Below are 23935 nucleotides of genomic sequence, written 5' to 3' on the forward strand. Positions count from 1 at the left end.
CTTGTTTCTGAACCACAATGTCTTTTTTCATAAAAATCTATAAATCTATGTATATAAGTCAAACTATATGGATGTATGCATCTATGTTTGTATGTATGTATTTTCCAAAATGGCTAACACATCCAGACACCACGATGAACCCATCAACAATGGATCGGGATCGAACTTGGCACACATACCTGTCATGACTACCTTTAAATATTGGTGGGGTTTGGGTGGAATTGACCCAGAGTGATGAGAGTTGTAGTCTACCCACATCCAAAGACCTGTGTGTTTTTCTAATTGCACCATTCATAATCATAACATCCAAAAGCAAAACAATGGCTATTTCTAATATTTATAATTACAAAATACCTAACCCAATCATCACTGGGTACCTAAGCTAGTATCATATACAAACAAATGTTTGAAATACTTTTTAAAGCTGCAGAAGGCTTAAAATTATGTTCAAATAAGTAAGCCAACTAGCTTGAAACTCAATGGAAAATTGCCTTCTACTGAGGAAAGGAATGCATTTGGAGTTTTATTGTCTGCTCCCTGGGCAGTCAGAAAGTGAGTTGATACCAATTAGAAAGCCAAGAGGATCAGCTTTGTTTTCAAGCAAGTGTTTATTTTACATCCATACCAGTTTGACTCAACCAAGGCTGCCAGGATAACCTCTGCTAAGCATCCCTTGCCTCTATTGAAATTCTCATTTCCCAAGAAGCCATAGAAGAGGCATTGGTGGCCTTGTGTACAATGGAAAGGGAGAAGGTGGTTCCTCAACCACGAAGACAGCTCCACTCCAGGAAGTACACATTGCCCAACGTGTCCCCAGCCAAGAGGAGGAATGGGAAGTCCGTCTGAGGGCAAGGCTGGAGATGCGAAACGGGGGCATTGCAGCGAAACTGGCCCAGCTGTAGAAAAGACAAAGAGAGAATCAGACCAGAGAGCATAAAGGACAAGATATGGTTAAGCCATGGGTTGACAACTCTTTGGAAGTTTGGGACTTTGAGTTGCGTTCCAAAACATTTGGAGAACCAAAATGTCCCCCATCCCCAGGAAAAGGGAATGAAATGGTGTGGTTAAGGAAGCAAATAACTCAGTACAGGTAGTCCAGTGGTTCTCAACCTTCCTAATGCTGCGACCCCTTAATACAGTTCCTCATGTTGTGGTGACACTCAGCCATAACATTATTTTAGTTGCTATTTCATAACTGTAATTTTGTTACTGTTCTGAATTGCAGTGTAAATACCTGCTATGCAGGATATATTTTCATTCACTGGACCAAATTTGGCACAAATGCCTGATAGGCCCAAATTTGAATACTGGTGGGGTTGGGGGGGGGGATTGATTTTGTCATTTGGAAGTTGTAGTTCTGGGATTTGTAGGTTACCTACACTCAGAGAGCATTCTGAACTCCAAAAATGATGGAATTTAACCAAATTTGGCACACAGAACTCCAATGACCAACAGAAAATACTGGAAGTGTTTGGTGGGCACCGACCTTGAGTTTTGGAGTTAACCTACATCGAGAGAGCACTGTGAACTCAAACAATGATAGATCTGGACCAAACTTGGCTCGGATGCTCAGTTATGCCCAACTGTGAACACTGGTGGAGTTTGGGGAAAATAGACCTTGACATTTGGGAGTTGTAATTTCTGGGATTTATAGTTCACCTACACTCAGATTATTCTGAACCCCACCAACAATAGAATTGGGCGAAAACTTCCCACAGAGAAGCCCCATGACCAACAGAAAATACTGTGTTTTCTGATGGTCTTTGGTGACCTCCCTGATACTGCCTCGTGACCCCCCCCCCCCAGGAGTCCCACCCCCAGGTTGAGAAACACTGAGGTAGTCCCTGAGTTACAAACATCTCATAGGTAAGAATCGGGGTGAGACAAAAGGAAGTGAGATAAATCTACCCCTCGGAAGGGAAATTTACTCCTGAAAGAATTATCTCAATTGAAGCTTGATCACCAATCCTTTTTTTCTGTTGGATTTCAACCCCACACTGCCCAAGCCTGCAGTCCTCAATGAGGAACAGTTAGTTAGCTTTAGAATAGGCTGAGGGAATCATTTCCCCACTAACTCCTGAATCTTAGTTGGAATGCATTTGTTCTCTTTCTCCTCCCATTCTGATTGGTGGTGTGGAATGGATGCTCTTCAGGTTGCCCTAGGACCTCTCTACTCTGTGTGTTTGAAGAGATTTAATGTTTGGAGGTTTTTCCTCTTGTTTTGGAACTTAGAAGTTATGAAGTTATAGAGAAGCTTAGACCCAATTCTTTCCTATTAAGGAATGTAGTTATTTGTAAATAAACCTTTTATTGGGTAACTTTAAAGATTGAACTCTGCATTTTTGCCTGCTAAATTCCTTTGCAGTCACACAACACTTTGCTTTTCTGCTTGCTGTGAGCTGACTGCTCAATTAAGTATCCTGTTTGTATTTTTGGGTGCTCTGCTATTTTGGGAGAATTCCCTAACAGTTTTCACAACAAGCCATTTTTTTAAAATCCAATTCTCACAGGGACAGAAAGTGAGGTGAAATATTCTGAACAGTTGCACAGACAGCAAAACAAACACCACAGAGGTGTTAACCCTTCTCTAGGCTATCTGAAGCTTCTATATATATATTGTGTGTGTGTGTACACAGTGTTCCCTCATTTATTGCGGGAGTTACATTCTAGGACCTCCTGCAATAAGTGAAAAACCACAATGTAGGAATGCTCTATTTATTTTAATATTTATACATTACTAGCCATCCCCTGCCATGCGTTGCTATGCTCCATGTGTTTTGTGTGTATATATACATGTGTATATATTTGTGTATATGTGTGTTTGCATATATATATATATATATATATATGTGTGTGTGTGTGTGTGTGTGTGTGTGTGTGTGAGTGGTTTTGTGCATGCGTTGTAATTTATTTTTTATTTTTTAGCTTTTAAAGTCCCTTCCACTGTGTTTTTCAGTGTTTTTATGAGTGATGGTCACTCGTTGGCCTGATAGATGTATTGTGTTCAAATTTGGTGTCAATTCATCCAGTGGTTTTTGAGTTATGTTAATCCCACAAACGAACATTACATTTTTATTTTTATAGATTTTAGTAGTTATGCACTATTTTAAGTCTTTATACACTTAAAATAAAGTGAAGGAAGGGAAGGAAAGACCCTTCAAGGCTGGAGGGAGGGAGGACTGAGGAGGGAAAGCGCCTTGGAGAGCGGCGGTGGCAAAAACCCACAAAACAGTGAAAATGCCATGATATATATATTTTAAATAAAATTAATATTTTTTGAAATTTATGAAGTAGCGAGGGAACACTGTGTATACACACACAAACACACCAAATCTCAAGTTACCAAGGAGTAAGTATGTCTTTGTGACTACTTAATATACATGGTTGGGAATCCAGGTATTAACTTCTGAAGTGCCTTCCTGATTTCCCGATTTGAAGGACTACAACTCCCCCAAAAGCCCTAGCCGAAATAAGCAATGGTAACATATTATGGGAGTTGTCGTTCAAAATAGTAGGTGGGATCCAGCTTGCATTTGCTGTCCCACAAAATGAGGTTGCAATGTGAATTGTGGCAAAGAAGTACCATACAATTCTGCAGGCCACTCACCAGCTTCATCGTGCTGCTTTCCCAAATCTTCACATCCCGATCATGAGATGCTGTCACAATCCTGTCTCCAAGAATATGCAGAGCGGTGATTTTATCACTGTGGATCTGAAATGAATAACACAACAAGAAGGGGTAAGAACAACCATGTTCCTTTGTGGCTGAAGAAGAAAACCCCCTTGCCATTATTTTTCTGGCTCCATCACCCTGAGGTCTCCTGCTAATATAAACCCCATCTCTCAATCCATAATGCTCACCTTTCTCCTCAACCAGCCATCAATCCCCCATCTAGGGACCCCTTCCTCATCCTGCCTGGTCTGAGTCCAAAGAGATCCTTCCGAATCTGCATAGATCAGGAACTTATCTGCCAGAAAGCGAAGAGTGAATGTGTTAGAAATGCATCTGTACCACCAAGGCACTTAAATCTTCCTTCATTTGCTCTTTCAAGATTTGTCAGTTCTGCTCTAGACAAATCCATCATCTGAAATTGGCTGAACTCAATAATTAACTTCTGTGCGAACACAAAACTATTTATACAGGCATGTAAAACCTGCATCACAACACCACATCATTATCATGTTTGGCACAATGCTGCCTTTCCGTATAGGGCTTGTGGAGCATGCAAGGAATCAGTGAGTGTGTGTGTGTCAACTGTAAAATAAGATGCATGAAGCTGATTGGTTAGGCAATGCCAGGGGAGCAGGCTGAGCCTGGGACTTTTGGTTACTCTTTCATTTTTGTTCAGGCTCATGCTATGCAAGTGTTCAGAGAGAGAAGAGACAAGCAGAGAGAGACAGAGTTTGGAATGTATCCTTATGAGCTGCTGAAGGAGTTTATCAAAATGGACAAAGGAAAACCCATTTAAATCCCTCATGAAATGACATGTGAGTTGGTGCAACTGATCATATTGTACATATGTTGTTCTGAACTAAGAAGAGTAAAATACTTGTTCTTTACTATTCACCCGTGTGGCATATTTTCTTTCTCTGGCAAGGCAGTGGGGGCTGATCAAACATGAACTACACATGGTTTATTTTACAGAACTTGGCTTAACTCAATAATTAACTTCTGTGCTAACACAAAAGTATTTATACAGGCATGTAAACCTGTGTCATAATACCTAGTCATTACCAAGTCTGGCACAATGCTGACATTCCATGTAGGGCTGATGTGGTGTATCTCTGCATTTGGATATTCACACAGTGTTTGAGAGATGTCAGGACTACAGCCTTTGAGTATATGGTCTATCAGCGTTCAGTTTTGACTTACTGGAAAAACACCTCTACCTCACTCTTACCTTTCACCAGATGAGCAACAGTGACCCATCCAGAGTTTTGGTTGGGTTTCCAAGGTATGTGCTCCGACTCCTGGACTTCCTTCAGCTCCCCAGACTCAGTCACTTTCTAAGGAAATCAAAACCAAACAAGACTGAGTTCTAATGTGGAGATGCAGAAAGCCACCAACAGCTGTGAGGCATTCAGGTCAAGACCATAGCTTTAGAACGGAAGCATACAACATGGAGTTGGCTAAGGATTGTTACTCCCATCATCCCTGACACTTGGTTATGGTAGTTGCAGCTGATAGTTGAAAACATCTGGAGTACACCAGGTTGCCTCCTCCCTATTATAATGCAAATACAACTTCATTCCATAATATTTCAACTGCAAGATCTAGTAACATTGCACCGCTGAAGCAGTTTGATTGCATTTTAAACTATCATGTACCCCAGTGGCACAGCAGGTTAAACCGCTGAGCTGCTGAACTTGCTGACCGAAAGGTCTGTGGTTCGAATACAGAGAGCAATGTTAGCTCCAGCTTCTGCCATCTTAGCAGTTCGAAAACATGCAAACGTGAGTAGATCAATAGGTACAGTCTGGCAGGAAGGTAATGGCACTTCATGTCATTTATTTACAACATTGATATGCCACCCTTCTCACCCCGAAGGGGACTCAGAGCGGCTTACAAGGTATATATACATACAATATATTATATTATTAGCATAGTACAATATCAGTTTTAAATATTGCTATATTGTACTATATCAATTATATTATACCAATTGGTATATATTATATACCAGTTATATAGTCATGCTAGCAACTTGACCTTGGAGACGTCTACAGACAACGCCGGCTCTTCAGCTTAGAAATGGAGATGAGCACCAACCCCCAGAGTCGGACATGACTAGACTTAATGTCAGGGGGAAAACTTTACCTTTACCTACTTTGTTGAGAGGCTTAGAATTTTCCACTGGAGAACCATTATGGCTTCTCAAGGTTTTCTATCCCAGTCTACAAAACTCAAGATTCCTTAACAGGCAGTCATGGCAGTTAAAGGGGTATCAAAGTGTGATAACAGTACAGGGAGTATATTTCCATCTCCAGTATGACTGTACTGCAGTGGGGCAAGTTGAAGACTGCATATGGGCTGAGTAAATAGCCCAGATTTAGGAAATGGAAGGAGAGGCAACTTAGTGGGCTCAGAACCCACACTGTTGGCTGAAACCAGGGGCAATATGTCCTTAAATGTTATTTTGCTGTTATCTTCAACAGTCACACACCATCTTGAGCAATGAAGGTCGGTCCATGGAGTCCCAGACATGAAGAATGCCATCCTCCGAAGAAGCAGAGATGTCAAAGCTCAAATGAACCTCCTCATCCTGCGCTCCGCCTTTGCTCCTAGGAAGAGGGGCAAAGATCACGTAAAACATTTTGGAAAGGCATGACCTTTTAGAGACCATAACCTTTTGGAAAACCTAGAAATCCCTATAGCCTTTAGTAAACACAACCCTTTTGGAAATTAATCGGCATTCACACTATTTGGAATAATCATAACCCTTTTGTAAATAATGATCTTCCTGAGAAGAGTTAAATATTCATTTGAGTGAATCTTCTCCTTAGTGGTAAATATCCACTAGTACTCATACAAGGCAAATTAGGCTTCTCAGTTGTTAGACTGATATACCTGGTTATCTCTCTGAACAATTAGGAACAAAGATGTGCCAATGCACAAAATATATAGATCTTCTGAAGTGTTATTTCAGTTGCCCAAAAACATCTACTCTCCCATAAAATATATTGTTTTTAAATCATGCTCTCAAGAGACCAAAAATAAGTAGTGTTCATTAAAAGTAACATAGTAGATTTACTTACTTCATGTAAGAGAAGTTTGAGGCCACATAGGTACATTTCTTATTGGCTGAGAGTTTGAACAGCAAGTTCTCCAAAGCATACTGTTTCAGTCTCTTTGTTGCATACAGACTAACACTCTCTTCAGTCTACTACATTACTGAACACTGACTCAATACAGACTGACTACACACTGCAGCATACTAACACTAACTTTACACTAACACTGATAATTGCACAGTGTACTGACTGACTTCTAAACTGTACTGTTTCTGATGCAAACTGGTTTCTAAAATGGAGTCTCAGTCTGAATAATCCCAGATCTGGTCACATGGTCTGCAGTCCCTCCCACAATCTCAAACAACATAGTTAAGAGAAAACTACATATCAATATATACATACAATATCGTAAGCAATCTCAATTATATACGTAAATCTGGTAACTAGTAAAGGAAGCTTGTAGAAGATTGTGATTTCCAACAAAACAGAATGGGCAAAGTGCAGTAGCGCGGCTAGATGCAACTTTAAGTTGATTTTTGTGGTCCTCAATCTACGCAAAATCAAGGGTTATTTATTTATTGTGTCAGGAGCGAACCAAACCAGCTGTATTGCTTTAAAAAACAGACAAAAAAACCCAAACAAAACACAAAATTTGCAGACTTGGTATTCTATTAAATAACATTTGACCAGTAGCTGGCCAGTTGGAGTGCCTCTGGTGTTGCTGCAAGAAGGTCCTCCATTGTGCATGTGGCAGGGCTTAGGTTGCATTGCAGTAGGTGGTCAGTGGTTTGCTCTCCTCCACACTCACATGTTGTGGATTCCACTTTGTAGCCCCATTTCTTAAGGTTGGCTCTGCATCTTGTGGTGCCAGAGCACAGTCAGTTCAGTGCCTTCCAAGTTGCCCAGTTTTCTGTGTGCCCAGGAGGGAGTCTCATTTGGTATCAGCCATTGATTGAGATTCTGGGTTTGAGCCTGCCACTTTTGGACTCTCGCTTGCTGAGGAGTTCCAGCGAGTGTCTCTGTAGATCTTAGCAAACGATTTCTTGATACCCAAACAGAGAATGGGCCAGAGATATCACTGCCTTGGTCATTTCACTATTGGTTGCTACTCCCCGGCTGATGTCAGGTGGTGCAATACCGGCTAAACAGTGTAATTTCTCTAGTGGTGTAGGGCGCAGACACCCCGTGATAATGCGGCATGTCTTATTAAGAGCCACATCCACTCTTAGCATGGTGAGATGTGTTCCACACTGGGCATGCATACTCAGCAGCAGAGTAGAATAGCGCAAGGGCAGATGTCTTCACTGTGTCTGGTTGTGATCCCCAGGTTGTACCAGTCAGCTTTCGTATGTTATTATTTCTAGCGCCCATTTTTGCTTGATATTCAGGCAGTGCTTCTTGTAGGTCAGAGCACGGTCCAGAACAACTCCCAGGTATTTGGGTGTGCTGCAATGCTCCAGTGGGATTCCTTCGCAGGTAATCCTCAGAAGATCAAGGGTTAAAATGAAGAATCCTGGAAGTCTCCTTCATCATTCACATTTCTTGTAATACCTCCTCTATAGCAGAAAATACTTACAAAGCGACTTTTGTCCATTTATAAATTTCCTCTCCTTTTACTTTTGCTGCATTTCTGGCACTCTATATGGCCCTCTGAATGTCTCATATGCAGAAAACAAGTCTTCTGAAGTTGCAAAGCCTTGAGTCATGCCGTCCCCTCCCTGGCACTGCTCACAGTTGCCCATTTCTCCCTTTTACTCACAGAGTTTCCTGGAAATTCTCAGCTCCCAGCTTCAGCACCAGGTGGCCACCATTAGCCAGTCCAAGGACTAAAGGCCCGCGAGGTCTTGGCATTCCCATGCAGAGCACCGGAGCCTCCCCAGCTTGGCGCAGGACTTTCCTGAGTGTCAGGCTAAGCAACAAGGAGAAGAGCAAGAGAGAGGCACAATGTCAGAAATTTGCTGTGCTAACAAAGCAAGAGAGAGGTATGAAGAATAGACCTCTGAAGATCTGAATAATTTTGCTACTGGTATGAATTGTAATATCTGATGTGCAGGATGTATTTTCATTCACTGGACCAAATTTGGCACAAATACCCGATGCACCCAAATTTGAATACTGGTGGAGTTGGAGGGAGGGGGGTTGATTGATTTTGTCATTTGGGAATTGTAACTGCTGGGATTTATAGTTCACCTGCAATCAAAGAGCACTCTGAACTCCACCAACTATGGAATTGAACCAAACTTGGCACACAGAACTCCCATGACCAACAGAAAATACTGGAGGAATTTGGGAGGAATTTACAGTGATTTAGGGGAGAGCAGCCCTTCTCTCCCCTCCCTGTGTAGTGTCCCAGAATCAGCCCTTCCCTTGGCTGAGAGGCCAGCTGAAAGGCCAGCCAATCATAGCAGAGGAGGGCTTTTGGTGGGAGGATTGGCTGTCTGTTTCCAAAAAGAAAGAGAAGGACATGCTGAGAGATCTTCAGCCTTCTCTGCCAAAGGGGTTCCTAAAACCATCAGAAATATATGTTTTCTGATGGTGTTTGGCGACCCCTCTGAAACCCCCTCACAACCTCCCTAAGGGTCCCGACTTCCAGGTTGAGAAACATTGCATTAGTTAAACTCTTTTTAGGCAACCTTACTTGCAGCCACAATCACATTATATAAAACAGACCATTGCTCCCGCACTCAGATTACGCAGCCTTTGGAGGAAACATTTCATTTTCCAACTAAATACTGCAAATCAGTATTTAGTTGGGAAGTCTTCAGATGTTTTTATTACAGTATCAAATGAAAATGAAGGGGTTCTGGAAATGAGCTACTAGCAGCCAGTGGGATCTAGTAAGTCCAATGCCAGTGGGATGGTGAATCTATTCCAGATTTTAGCAAGAACTTTGAAGAAGGTATTCCGATTGCTTGACCAGTTTGGGGGCTTGATAGAACCTTTCAGGCTCTGGTGAAAACCTGGAATAATTTCACACCCTAGACCAGAAACACCCATCTCCCCTGCTAATGGTTTGGTTTGGCTTTACCTGACTCCTCCGCCTTGCTGTCCCCTGGGTTTTAGGTCCCAGAGACTAATTTCATCAGCTACCACAAGGATTGTCCATGGAGCAGTGAAGGCCAAAGCACTGATGTAACTGGAGCCAACCTGGAAGGGGGACAAAACAAAGAAGCTTTTGGAATGGTTGCTGCCAGCCTTTGAGTCATTTCTGACATATGAGGGTTTCCTTGACAAGGTTTGTTCAGAGTGAGGTTGCATTTCCTTCTTCTGAGGATGGGAGAGTGTGATGCATTCAGTGGCTTCCACAGCAGAGCAGGGATTCGAATCCTAGTCTCCAAATTCACAGTCAACTCTCAAACCACAACACCTTTGGTATGTGTGCATATTACCCTGCCCTTGCTTGGGAAAGCACCAACACTTTCCAAAACATGGGAGAAAGAGGATTTAAAGATCAGGAATATTTGGTCTCATCCTGATGGGGTGCAACTGGTCATAGTCCAGCCAGGAACCCTGTCCGTTAGCCTGAAATCTGCTTCATCATGTGTCCACTGGAGAATACCAGCTGTTATTGAAATGATGTGAGTTAACTTGGTTTTACTGGGTTGTTGTAGGGTTTTTTGGGTTATATGGCCATGTTCTAGAGGCATTCTCTCCTGACGTTTCGCCTGCATCTATGGCAAACATCCTCAGAGGTAGTGAGGTCTGAGAATGCTTGCCATAGATGCAGGCGAAACATCAGGAGAGAATGCCTCTAGAACATGGCCATACAGCCCGGAAAACTCACAACAACCCAGTGATTCCATGAATGCCTTCAACAATACATTAACTTGGTCTTAGTCTTTAGGTTTTATTTCTGCATGACTGACTCAATTTTCTCAAGCCTTAGTTGGTTTAGGAATTGGGTAGATCAGGGATCTCGAACTATGATGACTGTTGTTGATCATGACTGTAAACTAGAGCATGTGGACTGATGGATCATATAGTAGTATATATTAGGGCTGGGCTTTAGCACAGTGGTTAATCACCAGCAGCTATACATCCTGCCACTTTTGGACTCTCCCTTGCTGGGGTGTTCCAGTGAGTGTATCTGTAGATCTTAGAAAACTATTTCTTGATTTAAGTCGTTGACGTGCTGGCTGATACCCAAACAGAGGATGGGCTGGAGATGTCACTGCCTTGGTCTTTTCACTATTGGCTGCTACTTCCCGGCGGATGTCAAGAGGTGCAATATTGGCTAGACATGTAATTTCCAGTGGTGTAGGGGGCAGACTCCCCGTGATAATGCAGCATGTCTCATTAAGAGACACATCCACTGTTTTAGCGTGGTGAGATGTGTTCCACACTGGGCATGCATACTCAGCAGCAAAGTAGCATAGCGCAAGGGCAGATGTCTTCACTGTATCTGGTTGTGATCCCCAGGTTGTGCCAGTCAGCTTTTGTATGAGATTGTTTATAGCACCCACTTTTTGCTTGATATTCAGGCAGTGCTTCTTGTAGGTCAGAGCACGGTCCACAGTGACTCCCAGGTATTTGGGTGCACTGCAATGCTCCAGTGGGATTCCTTCCCAGGTAATCAGACTCAGGATGTTTGTCTGTTCTTAGGGTGAAAAGCACATGTCTGTGTTTTAGATGGATTGATTTAGGGATCAGCTGGGTTTCAACTGTGTTCTGTGATCTACCTTGAGTCCCCTTCAGGGTGAGAAGGGTGGAATATTAATGGTGCAAATAAATAAATAAATATCTGGAAAGCACCATATTATGCACTCCTGCCTTAGAAGATGCATGTCTACATCTCCACCATATGCCTCTGAATACCTTTGCTTTCCCTGCAGCCTGGGCCTGCCGCCAGATAATCAGGTCTCCATGTTCCCCACCGGATGCCGCAAATTCTCCATCTGGGGACCAGGCCAAAGCTGTGATGGCCCCGGAATGAGGTGGAAAATCTCTTGTGCCTGCTGGTGAGGAAAAAGAGGCAAATCAACTCAGCAAGTAAACTCCAAGGCAACCAGTTGGCAGTTTAGAAATCCCTAGCATACGGAGACCCTCAATTGGACCTATCAGAGGGCTTTTTTTTCTTAGTAAGATTTACTCATAGGGTATTTGTCTTTGTCTTACTCTGAAGCTGAGATGATGTGACTTGCCTAAGGTCACCTAGAAGATTTCTGTGGCCAAGCAGGAATGCAAGCCCTGGTTTGCCATAGTACTAATGCAACACTCCAGTCATTACACCACACTGGGTCCTCTTCAATAAAATAGTATAAGTACCGTATATACTATTATAATATAAGCTGAGTTTTTTCAGACCTTTACTTTTGGCTGAAAAAAACCCCTTGGCTTATGCTCGAGTCAAAGTTATTTATTATTTTACTCTATTATTATTATTACATTTACATTATTTTACTCTATTATTTTATTGCACTTATTATTTTACTCTATTTATTATTAAAATTACATTTATTATTTTACTCTATTTGTATTATTACATTTATTATTTTATTCTATTATTACATTTATTATTTTACTCTTATTATAACTGTTATTATTACATTTCCATTATTTTACTCTATTATTCTTATTTTTATTACATTTATGACTTTAATCTCTTTATTATTATTGGAAGGATACGTAAGTACATGGAATAATGGTTTAAGCAATATGTCCTCGAAATGCAATTTACTATTGATCTAGGAATGTCTGCACGCCCCATCCCTCTCTGAAAACTCTATCCTAGTTCATATTTCATCTGTTCATGCTCAGCATTATTCTTACATTTTAATTATTACATTTGGCCCTGCCATAGGTTTTAAACGTCGTTGTATTACTGCTATTGTTTATTGTTTATTTTTTGTTATGAGTTTTATTTCATTGTCTCTATTAATGGTTGTTATTGCTTTATCATCGATGTATTGTGGGCTCGGCCTCATGTAAGTCCCTCGGGAGATGGTAGTGGGGTATAAATAAAGATTATTATTATTATTATTATTATTATTATTATTATTATTATCAGTGTTGGACAGTCTTATCTTAAATTACAGTTTTATGTAAATATTCCAAAACCTTTAGCCTATTGATGCCTCAATTAATGGTATTTTATTGGTATCTATTTTTATTTTGAAATGTACCAGTAGCTGCTGCATTTCCCACCCTGGGTTTATACTCGAGTCAATACAGTTTCCCAGTTTTTTGTGGCAAAATTAAGTGCCTCAGCTTATATTCGGGTCAACATATACTCAAGTATATACTATATATGTAAAATAAATTGTATTAAGACTTCCAGACTACGAAACATTTTGGTCTCATCCAGTGAATAAATCCATCAGTGAAAATTAAAATCAGGGCAGCATAATTCTGGAAGTTCAATAGTTGATACTGAACTCGTGAAACTTTCTGGGTTTTGCTAAGTCAAATTTCTGTGTTACTCTGGCCAACCTCACAGGGTTTTAGTGAAGATATAAGTGAGATTCTCTGATAGGACTGAATTGTCACTCCTACTGTATCCCCAGGTAGAATAGGGAACTGCAACGAACCCTGAAACTGAGAAAGACAGATAACAAACAATCATTTTGGCCAGAGGATTCACCAAGTCCTGGCACTGCTTTCAGTCCAATTTACTTGTTCTAAAGAAAGGTTATTTTAAACACCAGCGTTTTCCAGAATTTCTGAGCTACCAGGATAATGAAAAAGTGCACATGAGAAAACCTGTTTTTCTATATCTAATGTATACACAATAATCTTTATTTGAGGTCTATGTGAGCAATTTCTACCCAACAGGAAGGAAAGTGGGGCATGTTTGTTGCCTTGAGCTAACTGGAGAAAAAGTAAGTTATAAATGTAAGGGTGCTCCATGCAGTCATGCCGGCCACATGACCTTGGAGGTGTCTATAAACAACGCCGGCTCTTTGGCTTAGAAATGGAGATGAGCACCAACCCCCAGAGTCAGACACGATTGGACTTAATGTCAGGGGAAAACCTTTACCTAAATGTAACACATTCCTCCAGATTGTTTAGACAAATAGGCTAAACAATCAACTTGTGTAGAAGACTCGATTACAGAGGGATGTACTTTTGCCATTCTTCCACCTATAGACACTTTTTGGTTTGTTGCATAAGCACAGGAAGAGTATGAAGGCTACTAACTAACTACTAACCTTCCTTCTCGGGAAGGCTCCAAAAACGGACAGTGTTGTCTTTGGATATTGTCAGGAAAGACATTGGGGAAGCAGCCGACCCACAGACAGCAGCACAATGCCCAGAAAGGACCTGGGGTTGCTCCATCTGTTGAAAAAAAACAAAACAGATAAGAGTTTTTGAAAGATACAGGTAGGGACAGGTCAACATTTTATCTGTATTTCCATACAGTTGATTCAAGAAAATCCAGGAATGCTGCAAAGATGCATTTCTCTGAGTACACCTTGGTGACATTATGAAGCCATAGGGCAGTGGTTCTCAACCTTCCTAATGCCGCGACCCCTTAATACAGCTCCTCATGTTGTGGTGAACCCCAACCATAACATTATTTTGTTGCTACTTCATAACTGTTATTTTGCTACTGTTATGAGTCGTAATGTAAATATCTGATATGCAAAATGTATTTCAATTCATTGGACCAAATTTGGCACAAATACCTGATATGCCCAAATTTGAATACTGGTGGGGTTGGGAGGGGGGGATTGATTTTGTCATTTGGGAGTTGTAGTTCACCTACAATCAAAGAGCATTCTGAACTCCACCTATGGTGGAATTGGACCAAACTTGGCACACAGAACTTCCATGACTAATGGAAAATACTGGAAGGGTTTTGTAGGCCTTGACTTTGCGTTTTGGAGTTGTAGTTCACCTACATCCAGAGATCACTGTGAAACAATAATGGATCTGGATCAAACTTGGCACGAATCCTCAATATGCCCAAAAGTGAACACTGTTGGAGTTTGGGGGAAATAGACTTTGACATTTGCAAGTTGTCGTTTCTGGGATTTATAGTTCACCTAAATCAAAGAGCCTTCTGAACCCCACCAATGAATTGGGCCAAACTTCCCACACAGAATCCCCATGGCCAACAGAATAAATAAAACTATGGTGATTTCTGATTGTGTTTGGTGACCCCTCTGACACCCCCCTCGTGATCCCCATAGTGGTCCTGATCCCCAGGTTGAGAAATACAGCCATAGGGTAACAAGTGATCATGTGGCTCCTTGGAGAAACCAGACCAAGTTCAGGAACAAGACTTTGGGGGCAGTCCAACCCACTCAATGGATTCCCATCTCTTACCTTCAGGGGTTTCCAAAGTTTCACTGTCCCATCATTGCCAGCTGCTGCCAGTGTGAATTCTTTCTCCCCTGCAGAAAAGAAGGTGAGAAGAACTTTGCAAAAAGCACAATGCCGAGAGGACATAAAGCAAATCGGCTGTTTGAGAAAAGAGTACAGCCGCCTCCTTAATAATATATCTTCCCACTTTCAAAAATGTATAAATTCTAAGCTTCTCCTTCATTCTTACGTGTTTTGCTGAAGCCTGTGCAGTGGTTGGCCCGCCCAGGGTGAGCCAAGAAGCGGGTTTTCTCCACTCCTTGTAGATCCCATGCCACCAGGAGCCCATCCCTGTCCACGGAGATCACATGATGCTTCTGCCACATGAGCCAGACAAAGTAGAGGTCAGAAGAATGAACAGAGATGGGAAAGTATACAGATTTATTAAGAAACCAAGTTTCTCAAGCCCTGTATTCAGTTGGATTAAGGCAGGGGTGAAAGACATGTGACCTTCCAGATACTGTGACCTTCCAGATACAAGCCACACAAGAGCTGCAAGACCAAGAACATGAGAGAAAAAGTGTTCTTACAATACATCACGGGAACCACTGATTGCATAGGGAAGCTGATGAAGAAACACAACCTACAAACAATCACAGACCCACTAAGAAAATAGAACAATGCTAGATTCAGCAAAGGATAAGAGGCATCCTCGAACCTCTGCAAGAGTCTACAGTGTAATATGCAGCTGTGGACAAGTCTACATAGGGACCATCAAATGCATCATTGCCCAAACACGAATCAAAGAACATGAAAGGCAATGCAGACTAATTCAACCCGCTATAGTAGAGGACTTCATGAACCAGCCTAGGTCGACTAACTTGGCATAGACTGCTGACCAGTTCCAGATATAAGAATGTTTGTGCCATCAGTGACTCTTACCTCACTTGTGACGCCACTGACTGGGCTTTGGTGGCCCAAAAACTCTTGGAGGCGTTGGCTGGTTTTGGGATCCCAGAGACAAACGGTACCATCGTTGGAGCCAGAGAGCTGTTTGTGATGTAATACGGATGGTAAGAGATGAAAAAGAAGGGGGAAAGCATATAGTTTTGTATGCTTATTCTCTCCATCCCTTTTCAATACTGCTAGATTTAAATAGCTGAGCACATTATATTTCCACCCACTTCAATTTAATTTTTGGAAGACTAGAACAGGAATGTAAATGGTGTTGCCTGTAGGTCATTATGAGGCTTTTAAGGCTTCACTGTGGCTCTCTGAAACTCATCAGACCCACAAATGCCCCGACATCACCCCATTCCTCTGATTAGAACTTGGGGGTGGCTTTCAGGCAAAAAAAAAGCCTACTCCCTGCTGCACAAGAACTCTTCAAAATGCTGTTTTGGTGGGGTTCCCATTCTGAAACAACCGGTATCCTCCCAAAAGGGACCCCAAAGTAATAAAACAGCACTTCCTGTAGGCAAAACAGAAGCCAGTGATGTGCTGCAGATCTCCAAAGCTCTGGAGGAGTTTGAAGTGGATCCTCAGAGCTACAGAGGTGTCTCCAAATATCTGAAGAATCTGAATTTGACCTCCAAAGCTCTGGAGGAGGCTGAAATGGTGGAGGGGATGTGGTCCTCTGGCCACCACAGTGTCCTCACTCCGAGATGAGAGGCATCAAGAGTTTCCATGTTCAGCACAATAATTCACCATCAGGTTGATGTCAGCACCTGACTGTTTTGTTTAGTATCTTCTCTAACTGGGGAAAATTCAGTTACTCAAAAGCTATGGGACCCCTTATGTACTTAAGCTAGGTGGGTCCACCCGATCGCAGGTCTATGGGTGATGCAGCAGGTTAAACTGCTGAGCTGTAGAACTTGCTGACTGGAAGGTCAGCAGTTAGAACCTGGGGTGAGCTCCCGCTGTTAGGCCCAGCTTCTGCCAACCTAGCAGTTCAAAAATATGCAAATATGAGTAGATCAATAGTATGCAAATATGAGTAGATCCTTCTGTGGGAAGATAACGGCATTCCATGCAATTATGCTGGCCATATGACCTTGGAGGTGTCTACAGACAACGCTGGCTCTTCAGTTTAGAAATAGAGATAAGCACCACGCCCTTGAGTCAGACACAACTGGACTTAATGTGAGGAGAAACTTAATGTGAGGAGAAAACCTTTACCTTTACTATAAATTACCTTGGACCCATCTCTGATTTTTGGGATGCTTCCTTCCACATGGCAAGAAACCTCACCTGCATTCTCAACATGGACATCCAAACTTACCAACTTGTCACCGGACCAAGTGCAACTGGAGATCCAGTCCTGGTGGCAGAAAGGCAACGAGCACCAGAGGGTGGGCTTCTTCTGGGATAGGTCCTTTACATCCCAGATAAACAAGGCCTAGAAATGGGCAATAGAACATTTTTATCAGCAAAAGGGGCTTCTGGCAGGATGCATCTATATTCTGCCTGGCCTCTTGACCTCTGTATCCAGAACAAGTTCTTCCCCTATCAAAACAATCCTGCATTCCAAAGGATTCTGGGGCACATAATTCTTCCATCTTGACTGTATTATTAAACAAAACAAAGGTTAGATCAGGAATGGGCAAACTTCAGCCTTCCAGGTGTTTTGGACTTCAATTTCCACAATTCCTAACAGCCGGTAGGCTGTTAGGAATTGTGGAAGTTGAAGTCCAAAACACCTGGAAGGCTTGTCATTGATTTTGATTGATTTTGTCATTTGGGAATTGTACTTAAATTTGGGATTTATAGTTCACCTACAATCAAAGAGCATTCTGAACTCCACCAATGATGGAATTGAACCAAACTTGGCACACAGAACTTCCATGACTAATGGAAAATACTGGAAGGGTTTGGTGGGCATTGACTTTGAGTTTTGGAGTTGTAGTTCACCTAAACCCAGAGATCACTGTGAAACAATAATGGATCTGGACCAAACTTGGCACGAATCATCAGTATGCCCAAAAGTGAACACTGGTGGAGTTTGGGAGAAATAGATCTTGACATTTGGGAGTTGTCGTTGCTGGGATTGTTAGTTCACTCACAATTTATAGTTTACCTACAATCAAAGAGCATTCTGAACACCACCAATGATAGAATTGGGCCAAACTTCCCACACAGAACCCCCATGACCAACAGAATAAATAAAAATACTGTGTTTTCTGATTGTCTTTGGTGACCCCTCTGACACCCCCCTCAAGACCCCCACAAGGGTCCCAACCCCCAGGTTGAGAAACACTGGTCTAGATTCTGACCCCCCTCAAGACCCCCACAAGGGTCCCAACCCCCAGGTTGAGAAACACTGGTCTAGATTCTGGCTGGAGGGATTATGGGAAATGTAGCTCCAAAATAATGTCTTTTCTAATCTCCAGTACACCAAGATAGTTCCAGGTAAACAGTTCTCGAAGTCTGGTTGTAATGGGGAGAAAAGTCTCTAGTAAGTCTCATTTAATGAAGCTGGCCATCAAGGAGTTTGGATTTCTTGCACTATCTTAAAGAGCCTTACCTGGTCTTTGCCTCCAGTGGCAAGGTAGCAGCCATCAAGACTGAAGGCACAACAAGTCACACCTGCTGTGTGGCCCCGAAGGACAGCAAGTGGGGAAACATTGGTATCTGTAGTACCAGTAACAGGCTTCAATGCTTCCGAAAGCCACAGACGGACAGTGAAATCCTCTTAAGGGAACATAGAGAGACAAAACAGAAAGCAAACAACAAAATAATAGAATCAGAATCCTAGAATCATAGAGTTGGAAGAGACCTCGTGGGCCACCAAGTCCAACCCCCTGCCAAGAAGCAGGAAAAACACATTCAAAGCACCCTTGACAGATGGCCATCCAGCCTCTGTTTAAAAGCCTCCAAAGAAGGAGTTTCCACCATACTCCACGGCAGTGTGTTCCACTGCTGAACAGGTCTCACAGTCAGGAAGTTCAGGTGGAATCTCCTTTCTTGTAGTTTTGCGTTCTGGTCTCCAGTACAGCAGAAAACAAGCTTGCTTCCTCCTCCCTATGACTTCCTTTCATGTATTTATACATGGCTATCATGTCTCCTCTCAGCCTTCTCTGGAGATCTCAAGAATTAGTCTGGAGATCTCAAAAATTCAGGCCAAAACAGCCAGCATATATTTAGAAGTGGTGAGAGGATGTAATTGAAGGCCTTGTTACTAGACCTGCCTATAGGTCCCTTATCAGTCCATTGCCCAGCCAATGCGTGGAGAAGGTTGACCACAGAGTCACAATGGAAAACGTAAACATTATTAGGCTTACCTGATGTTGAGGCCACCAGCGTCTTGAAAACAGCCAGCCCCGTCACAGCTTTTTCGTGGGCCTTCAGTGGACAAGGACAAGAGGGAAGAACTTCTGTGGTATTCCAGACACACAGGGATCCATCGTTCCTGCCCCCAACCAAGAAGACACTGTCCAGCCATGCCAAGCTACAGATGGCCACCCCACTAGCTTGGCAGTGAGTTGGACCAATGCTGTCATCTGAAAGAGAGCGGAGAAGTAACAGTGAAGATGGAACGCAATCTGGATGACTTAGAAACCAGAACACCAGGTCTTGGACCCTAACTGGTTCTCCACATTCCCCATTATGTCCCCTTAAGGTTCACACTGGTCACTCTTGTCCATAGCAAGGAACCTATTGAGATTCCTAGACTCATATCCAGTTCTCAGAGTGACATATGTGACCCTCCTCCCTGTTTTGTAAGATGTCTTTCCATCTGTGTTCATTTTCTTCTTCTAAAGGCCAAAGATAACACTGGACAATATACAGTTTGGTTCCTCAAAACCTATATCTAAGTATATTTGACCTGCAGATTCAAAAAATGGCACCAAGTTTCCCATTTTAGCTCTGGTTTGTGAGATACAGAACATATGCCATCTACCACTCACCAGCTGCTCACTCAAAGAAAACCATGATAACCATATCTAAGAAACTATAGCTGATATCATCTATCTAATGCAGTTTTCTGAATCAACGCTCCCCAAAACCCCAGGAACAGGCCTAAAAACCAAAACATTAAGAATTTTGTAATTAAGAGTTTCTGATCTATTGACAGTTATTAGTAACTGAACACATATTCCCATATCATGTCCATCCCACCTACAGTTCTGTCCTCATGACGCACTTTCCCTTGTCTATAATGAAGGCTCAATCCCATTGTTCACCCCTTCTGAGCTCCCCCACACACATATTTCTCCATTTACTTACCTCACCCAGAGTTTTATCAATCTTATTATGTGCATTTGGCTCACTCACCGTGCTTTTATTTTATTTCTTCACTACGTTAGTTTGCATCTGTTTATTTCATTTTCTGTTATTTTATGTATTTTATTTTGATGTTATTATTTGCTGTTTATATTTTATTTTGTTTTAATGTAATTCTGGGCTTGGCCACATGTTAGCCGCCCCGAGTCCCCTTTGGGGAGATGGTGGCGGGGTATAAATAAAGATTATTATTAATAATAATTACTTTAAATTTTTCATATTTTTCGATATTCCCTCAGGATAGTGGGGACCCATCAGATATTGCCAGCCTAATACATAAAGAAATGAAAAAGCACCCCATGGGAATCTGTAGATCCAAACGTCATCTGAATGGTACCCCACTGCCAAATGGTTGCCGTCAAGGCTTGGTGCAGCACACAGAGCTGGAGAGAGAGACGTGGATCCTAAAGTGCCACAGAACTGTCCCAGGTGGCCTGCCCAAAGCTGGACCTACAGGACATAAAGAGAGAAAGTATATTCATTAGATCAGGTCTCAAGAAAATAATAGTTACAGGACAGCAAGGATTTTTATACACTTTAAGAATTCCTTGATGGTAAGACCTACTTAGCAGTGAAATAATTTTATTTTTATTGGTTGTGAATTTGTTTATTATGTTTGTACCAGCATTGTATGTTTGCCATATTATTGTTGAAGGCACTCTGAGTCCCCTTGGGGAAAGAGGGAGATTAAAAATAAAGTTGTTATTTTAATAATAATAAATAAAATTATTATTATTATTATTATTATTATTATTATTATTATTAGTCTAATTTGGAAAATGGTAAGTTTAGTTTCTATGGAGTCTGGACAGCTTTTTTTGAAAATGCTTCAGTTCATGTCAAGGGATTGGACTAAATGGGAAAGCTCTGGTTCCATCTGCCACTGTTAAAAGCCTTGGGGTTGTGTTGGACTCATCGCTGACGATGGAGGCCCAGATCACTGCCATAAGTAAGCAGGCTTTTTTTCATCTTCGCCAGGCAAGGAAATTGGCATCCTACCTTTCGGTAGAAGCATTGGCATCAGTAATCCACGCAACAGTCACCACGAGGTTGGACTATTGCAATGCCTTATATGCCAGCCTTCCAAAGTCAACAACCCAGAAGATTCGGATGGTCCTGCTAGCAGGATCATCTATAAGATCCCGTATCACACTGATTCTGCAACAACTGCATTGGCTACCAATAGAACATCGGATCTCTTACACGATACTGATCCTGACATTTAGCGCTCAAAATGGCCAACGACCTTTATATCTTAGGGACCGCCTCATTCCTTTTCTCCATCAGTGGTCACCTCGATCCACCCAGGAAAATCTCCTATACATACCGGGCCCTAGGGAGGTACACCTGGAGGCTACAAGGCGTAGAGCTTTTTCGACCTATGCTCCCATTCTGTGGAACTCATTGCCTCCATACATTAGAGCAATGTCGGAGTTGCAACCTTTTGTAAAGGCACTCAAGACTTGGCTGTTTGGTTGTGCATTTAAGTAATCAGATCTAATTTGCCAAATAGTCACTGTTGAATGTTTTTATGTTGAATGTTTTTATATTGTGTGAATGCTATTTTAGATTGTAAGTCGCTCTGAGCACCTTGGTGGAGAGCGACTAATTAAGAAATAAAGTGAAGTGAAGTGAAAAGTGAAGTAAAACCCTAATAAGTATGATGTTAGTAGTATCTTTCTTCTGCATGTTACCTCTAGCTCGATTCCTCTTTTGGAGTCTTGCTAGACCAAATACTTAATGGAGGCAAAGATAGATGCAGGGTTATTATACTTGGGATACAGAGTCTATCTTTACCCCTGAGTATCTGAGAAACTCAAAGCTAGAACAATTCATCTTTAGCCATGATTAACCTCAAAATAAGTTGGTGTTTTGAAAAGCTGACCACTTATGGATTTTTTTTTTCTACCAGAAATATCAAATGATCAACCTTGATGTAAGGCCAAGATGTACCTCTCCCCAACTTTACTTACGCTTCTGCCGGCCTCCCACTATTATTCAAGGTTGTTCAACATCATAAACACGGTACCTTACAGTCTTCTCCCGTGGTGAGAAGTTGTCCTCCTGAAAGGAACAGAGTAGTGGAGACAGAGCCCGAATGAGCCAAGAAGGTGGCCACGGTGACGGACTCCCGCCACGACCAGAGACGGACGGATCCAGCCAAGGACCCAACGGCCAAAATGTTCCCAGCAGAAGAGAAAGAAATGGACTGGATGGAGGCATCGTGCCCTTTCATCACCTGCAGAAGAAAGAAAATGGCACAATTCTCTGGGAGGTTTCAGATGAAGGCTTATTATTTCTAATTAGCCAGTGTTGGAGCAGCAATGAGAATTTTGTGGCCTTCCAGAGTTTGATTTCGGAGTCTTCGACTCACCGAGATTTTGCTCATGTCGCTGGCATCCCAGATGGTGACTGCTTTATACCAGCCTCCCGTAGCCACAAACTGACCCTTTGGGTGAAACGTCACACAGTTCAAAGGACACAAACAGTCTCGTTTGCGTGTCTGATGACCATGAGTAGTGTCCCAGAGCTGGAAGAGAAAAGTTACATGAAATGAGTTCCTAGATTATTTACCATTTTAGGTCTTTTCCACAAGGCATACCCGTACCTTGGGAAGTCTGATCTGGCTCCGTTGGTCCATGCTCTTGTTATATCCCGTATAGATTACTGCAACAAACTCTATGTGGGGCTGCCTTTGAAGATTGTTCGGAAATTACAACTAGTCCAATGGGCGGCAGCCAGATTGCTAACTGGAGTGACATACAGGGAGCATACCACTCCCTTGTTGTGCCAACTCCACTGGCTGCCGGTCCACTTCCGAGCTCAATTCAAAGTGCTGGTTTTGACCTATAAAGTCCTATATGGTTCTGGCCCAGTTTGCTTGTCCGAATGCATCTCCCTCTACGTCCCGCCTTGCAGTTTAAGACCATCCGGGGAGGCCCTGCTCTCGCTCCTGCCAGTGTCACAAATACACCTGGCAGGGACAAGAGTCAGGGCCTTCTTGGCTATGGCCCCCCACCTGTGGAACTCACTTCCCACTGAGGTAAGATAGGCTCCGTCCCTCCTGTCATTTAGGAAGAAATTGAAGTCGTGGTTCTGGGACCAAGCTTTTGGACAACAGACATAGATAGCACTTTGGACATGGAATTGGATATGGAATTGACTGGAATGGAGATAGGGCTATTAATACTGTTTTTTACTGTTTTAATCAATGTTTCTCAACCTCCCTAATGCCGCGACCCCTTAATACAGATCCTCATGTTATGGTGACCCCCAACCATAATATTATTTTCGTTGTTGCTTCATAACTGTAAAATTACTACTATTATGAATTGTAATGTAAATATCCAATATGCAGGATGTATTTTCATTCACTGGACCAAATTTGGCACAAATACCTAATACACCCACATTTGAATACTAGTGGGGTTGGGCGAGGGGTTGATTTTGTCAATTGGGAGTTGTAGTTGCTGGGATTTATAGTTCACCTAAAATCAACTCCACCAATGATGGAATTTAACCTAACTTGGCACACAGAAGTCCCACGACCAACAGAAAATACTGGAAAGGTTTGGTGGGCACTGACCTTGAGTTTGGGAGTTGTAGTTCACCTAGATCCAGAGAGCACTGTGGACTCAAACAATGATGGATCTGGACCTAACTTGGCACAAATACT

At 42.2% G+C, this 23935-nt stretch overlaps 1 protein-coding gene across 2 annotated transcripts in view; it reads right to left on the bottom strand.

Annotated features, from left to right (window-relative positions):
• Window positions 1-589: 589 nt before the first annotated feature.
• The window catches only part of TEP1 (telomerase associated protein 1), an 87747-nt gene continuing 64401 nt past the window's right edge, over window positions 590-23935 (bottom strand). For both annotated transcript variants that reach the window (XM_067469799.1, XM_067469798.1), the window contains exons 39-56: window positions 22634-22789; window positions 22289-22498; window positions 20556-20709; window positions 19257-19475; window positions 18500-18666; window positions 17258-17374; window positions 15919-16026; window positions 15227-15353; window positions 15001-15068; window positions 13881-14007; window positions 11548-11687; window positions 9761-9879; window positions 8492-8641; window positions 6165-6282; window positions 4902-5007; window positions 3862-3968; window positions 3608-3712; window positions 590-896 (exon numbers count right to left, since the gene is read on the bottom strand). In XM_067469799.1, the coding sequence (XP_067325900.1) occupies window positions 762-896; window positions 3608-3712; window positions 3862-3968; window positions 4902-5007; window positions 6165-6282; window positions 8492-8641; window positions 9761-9879; window positions 11548-11687; window positions 13881-14007; window positions 15001-15068; window positions 15227-15353; window positions 15919-16026; window positions 17258-17374; window positions 18500-18666; window positions 19257-19475; window positions 20556-20709; window positions 22289-22498; window positions 22634-22789 (2433 nt within the window). In that variant the 3' untranslated portion in view covers window positions 590-761. The remainder of the gene's footprint in view (window positions 897-3607; window positions 3713-3861; window positions 3969-4901; window positions 5008-6164; window positions 6283-8491; window positions 8642-9760; window positions 9880-11547; window positions 11688-13880; window positions 14008-15000; window positions 15069-15226; window positions 15354-15918; window positions 16027-17257; window positions 17375-18499; window positions 18667-19256; window positions 19476-20555; window positions 20710-22288; window positions 22499-22633; window positions 22790-23935) is intronic.

The sequence above is a fragment of the Anolis sagrei genome, chromosome 6 (assembly GCF_037176765.1).
Source record: "Anolis sagrei isolate rAnoSag1 chromosome 6, rAnoSag1.mat, whole genome shotgun sequence".
NCBI classification, from domain to species: Eukaryota; Metazoa; Chordata; class Lepidosauria; order Squamata; family Dactyloidae; genus Anolis; species Anolis sagrei.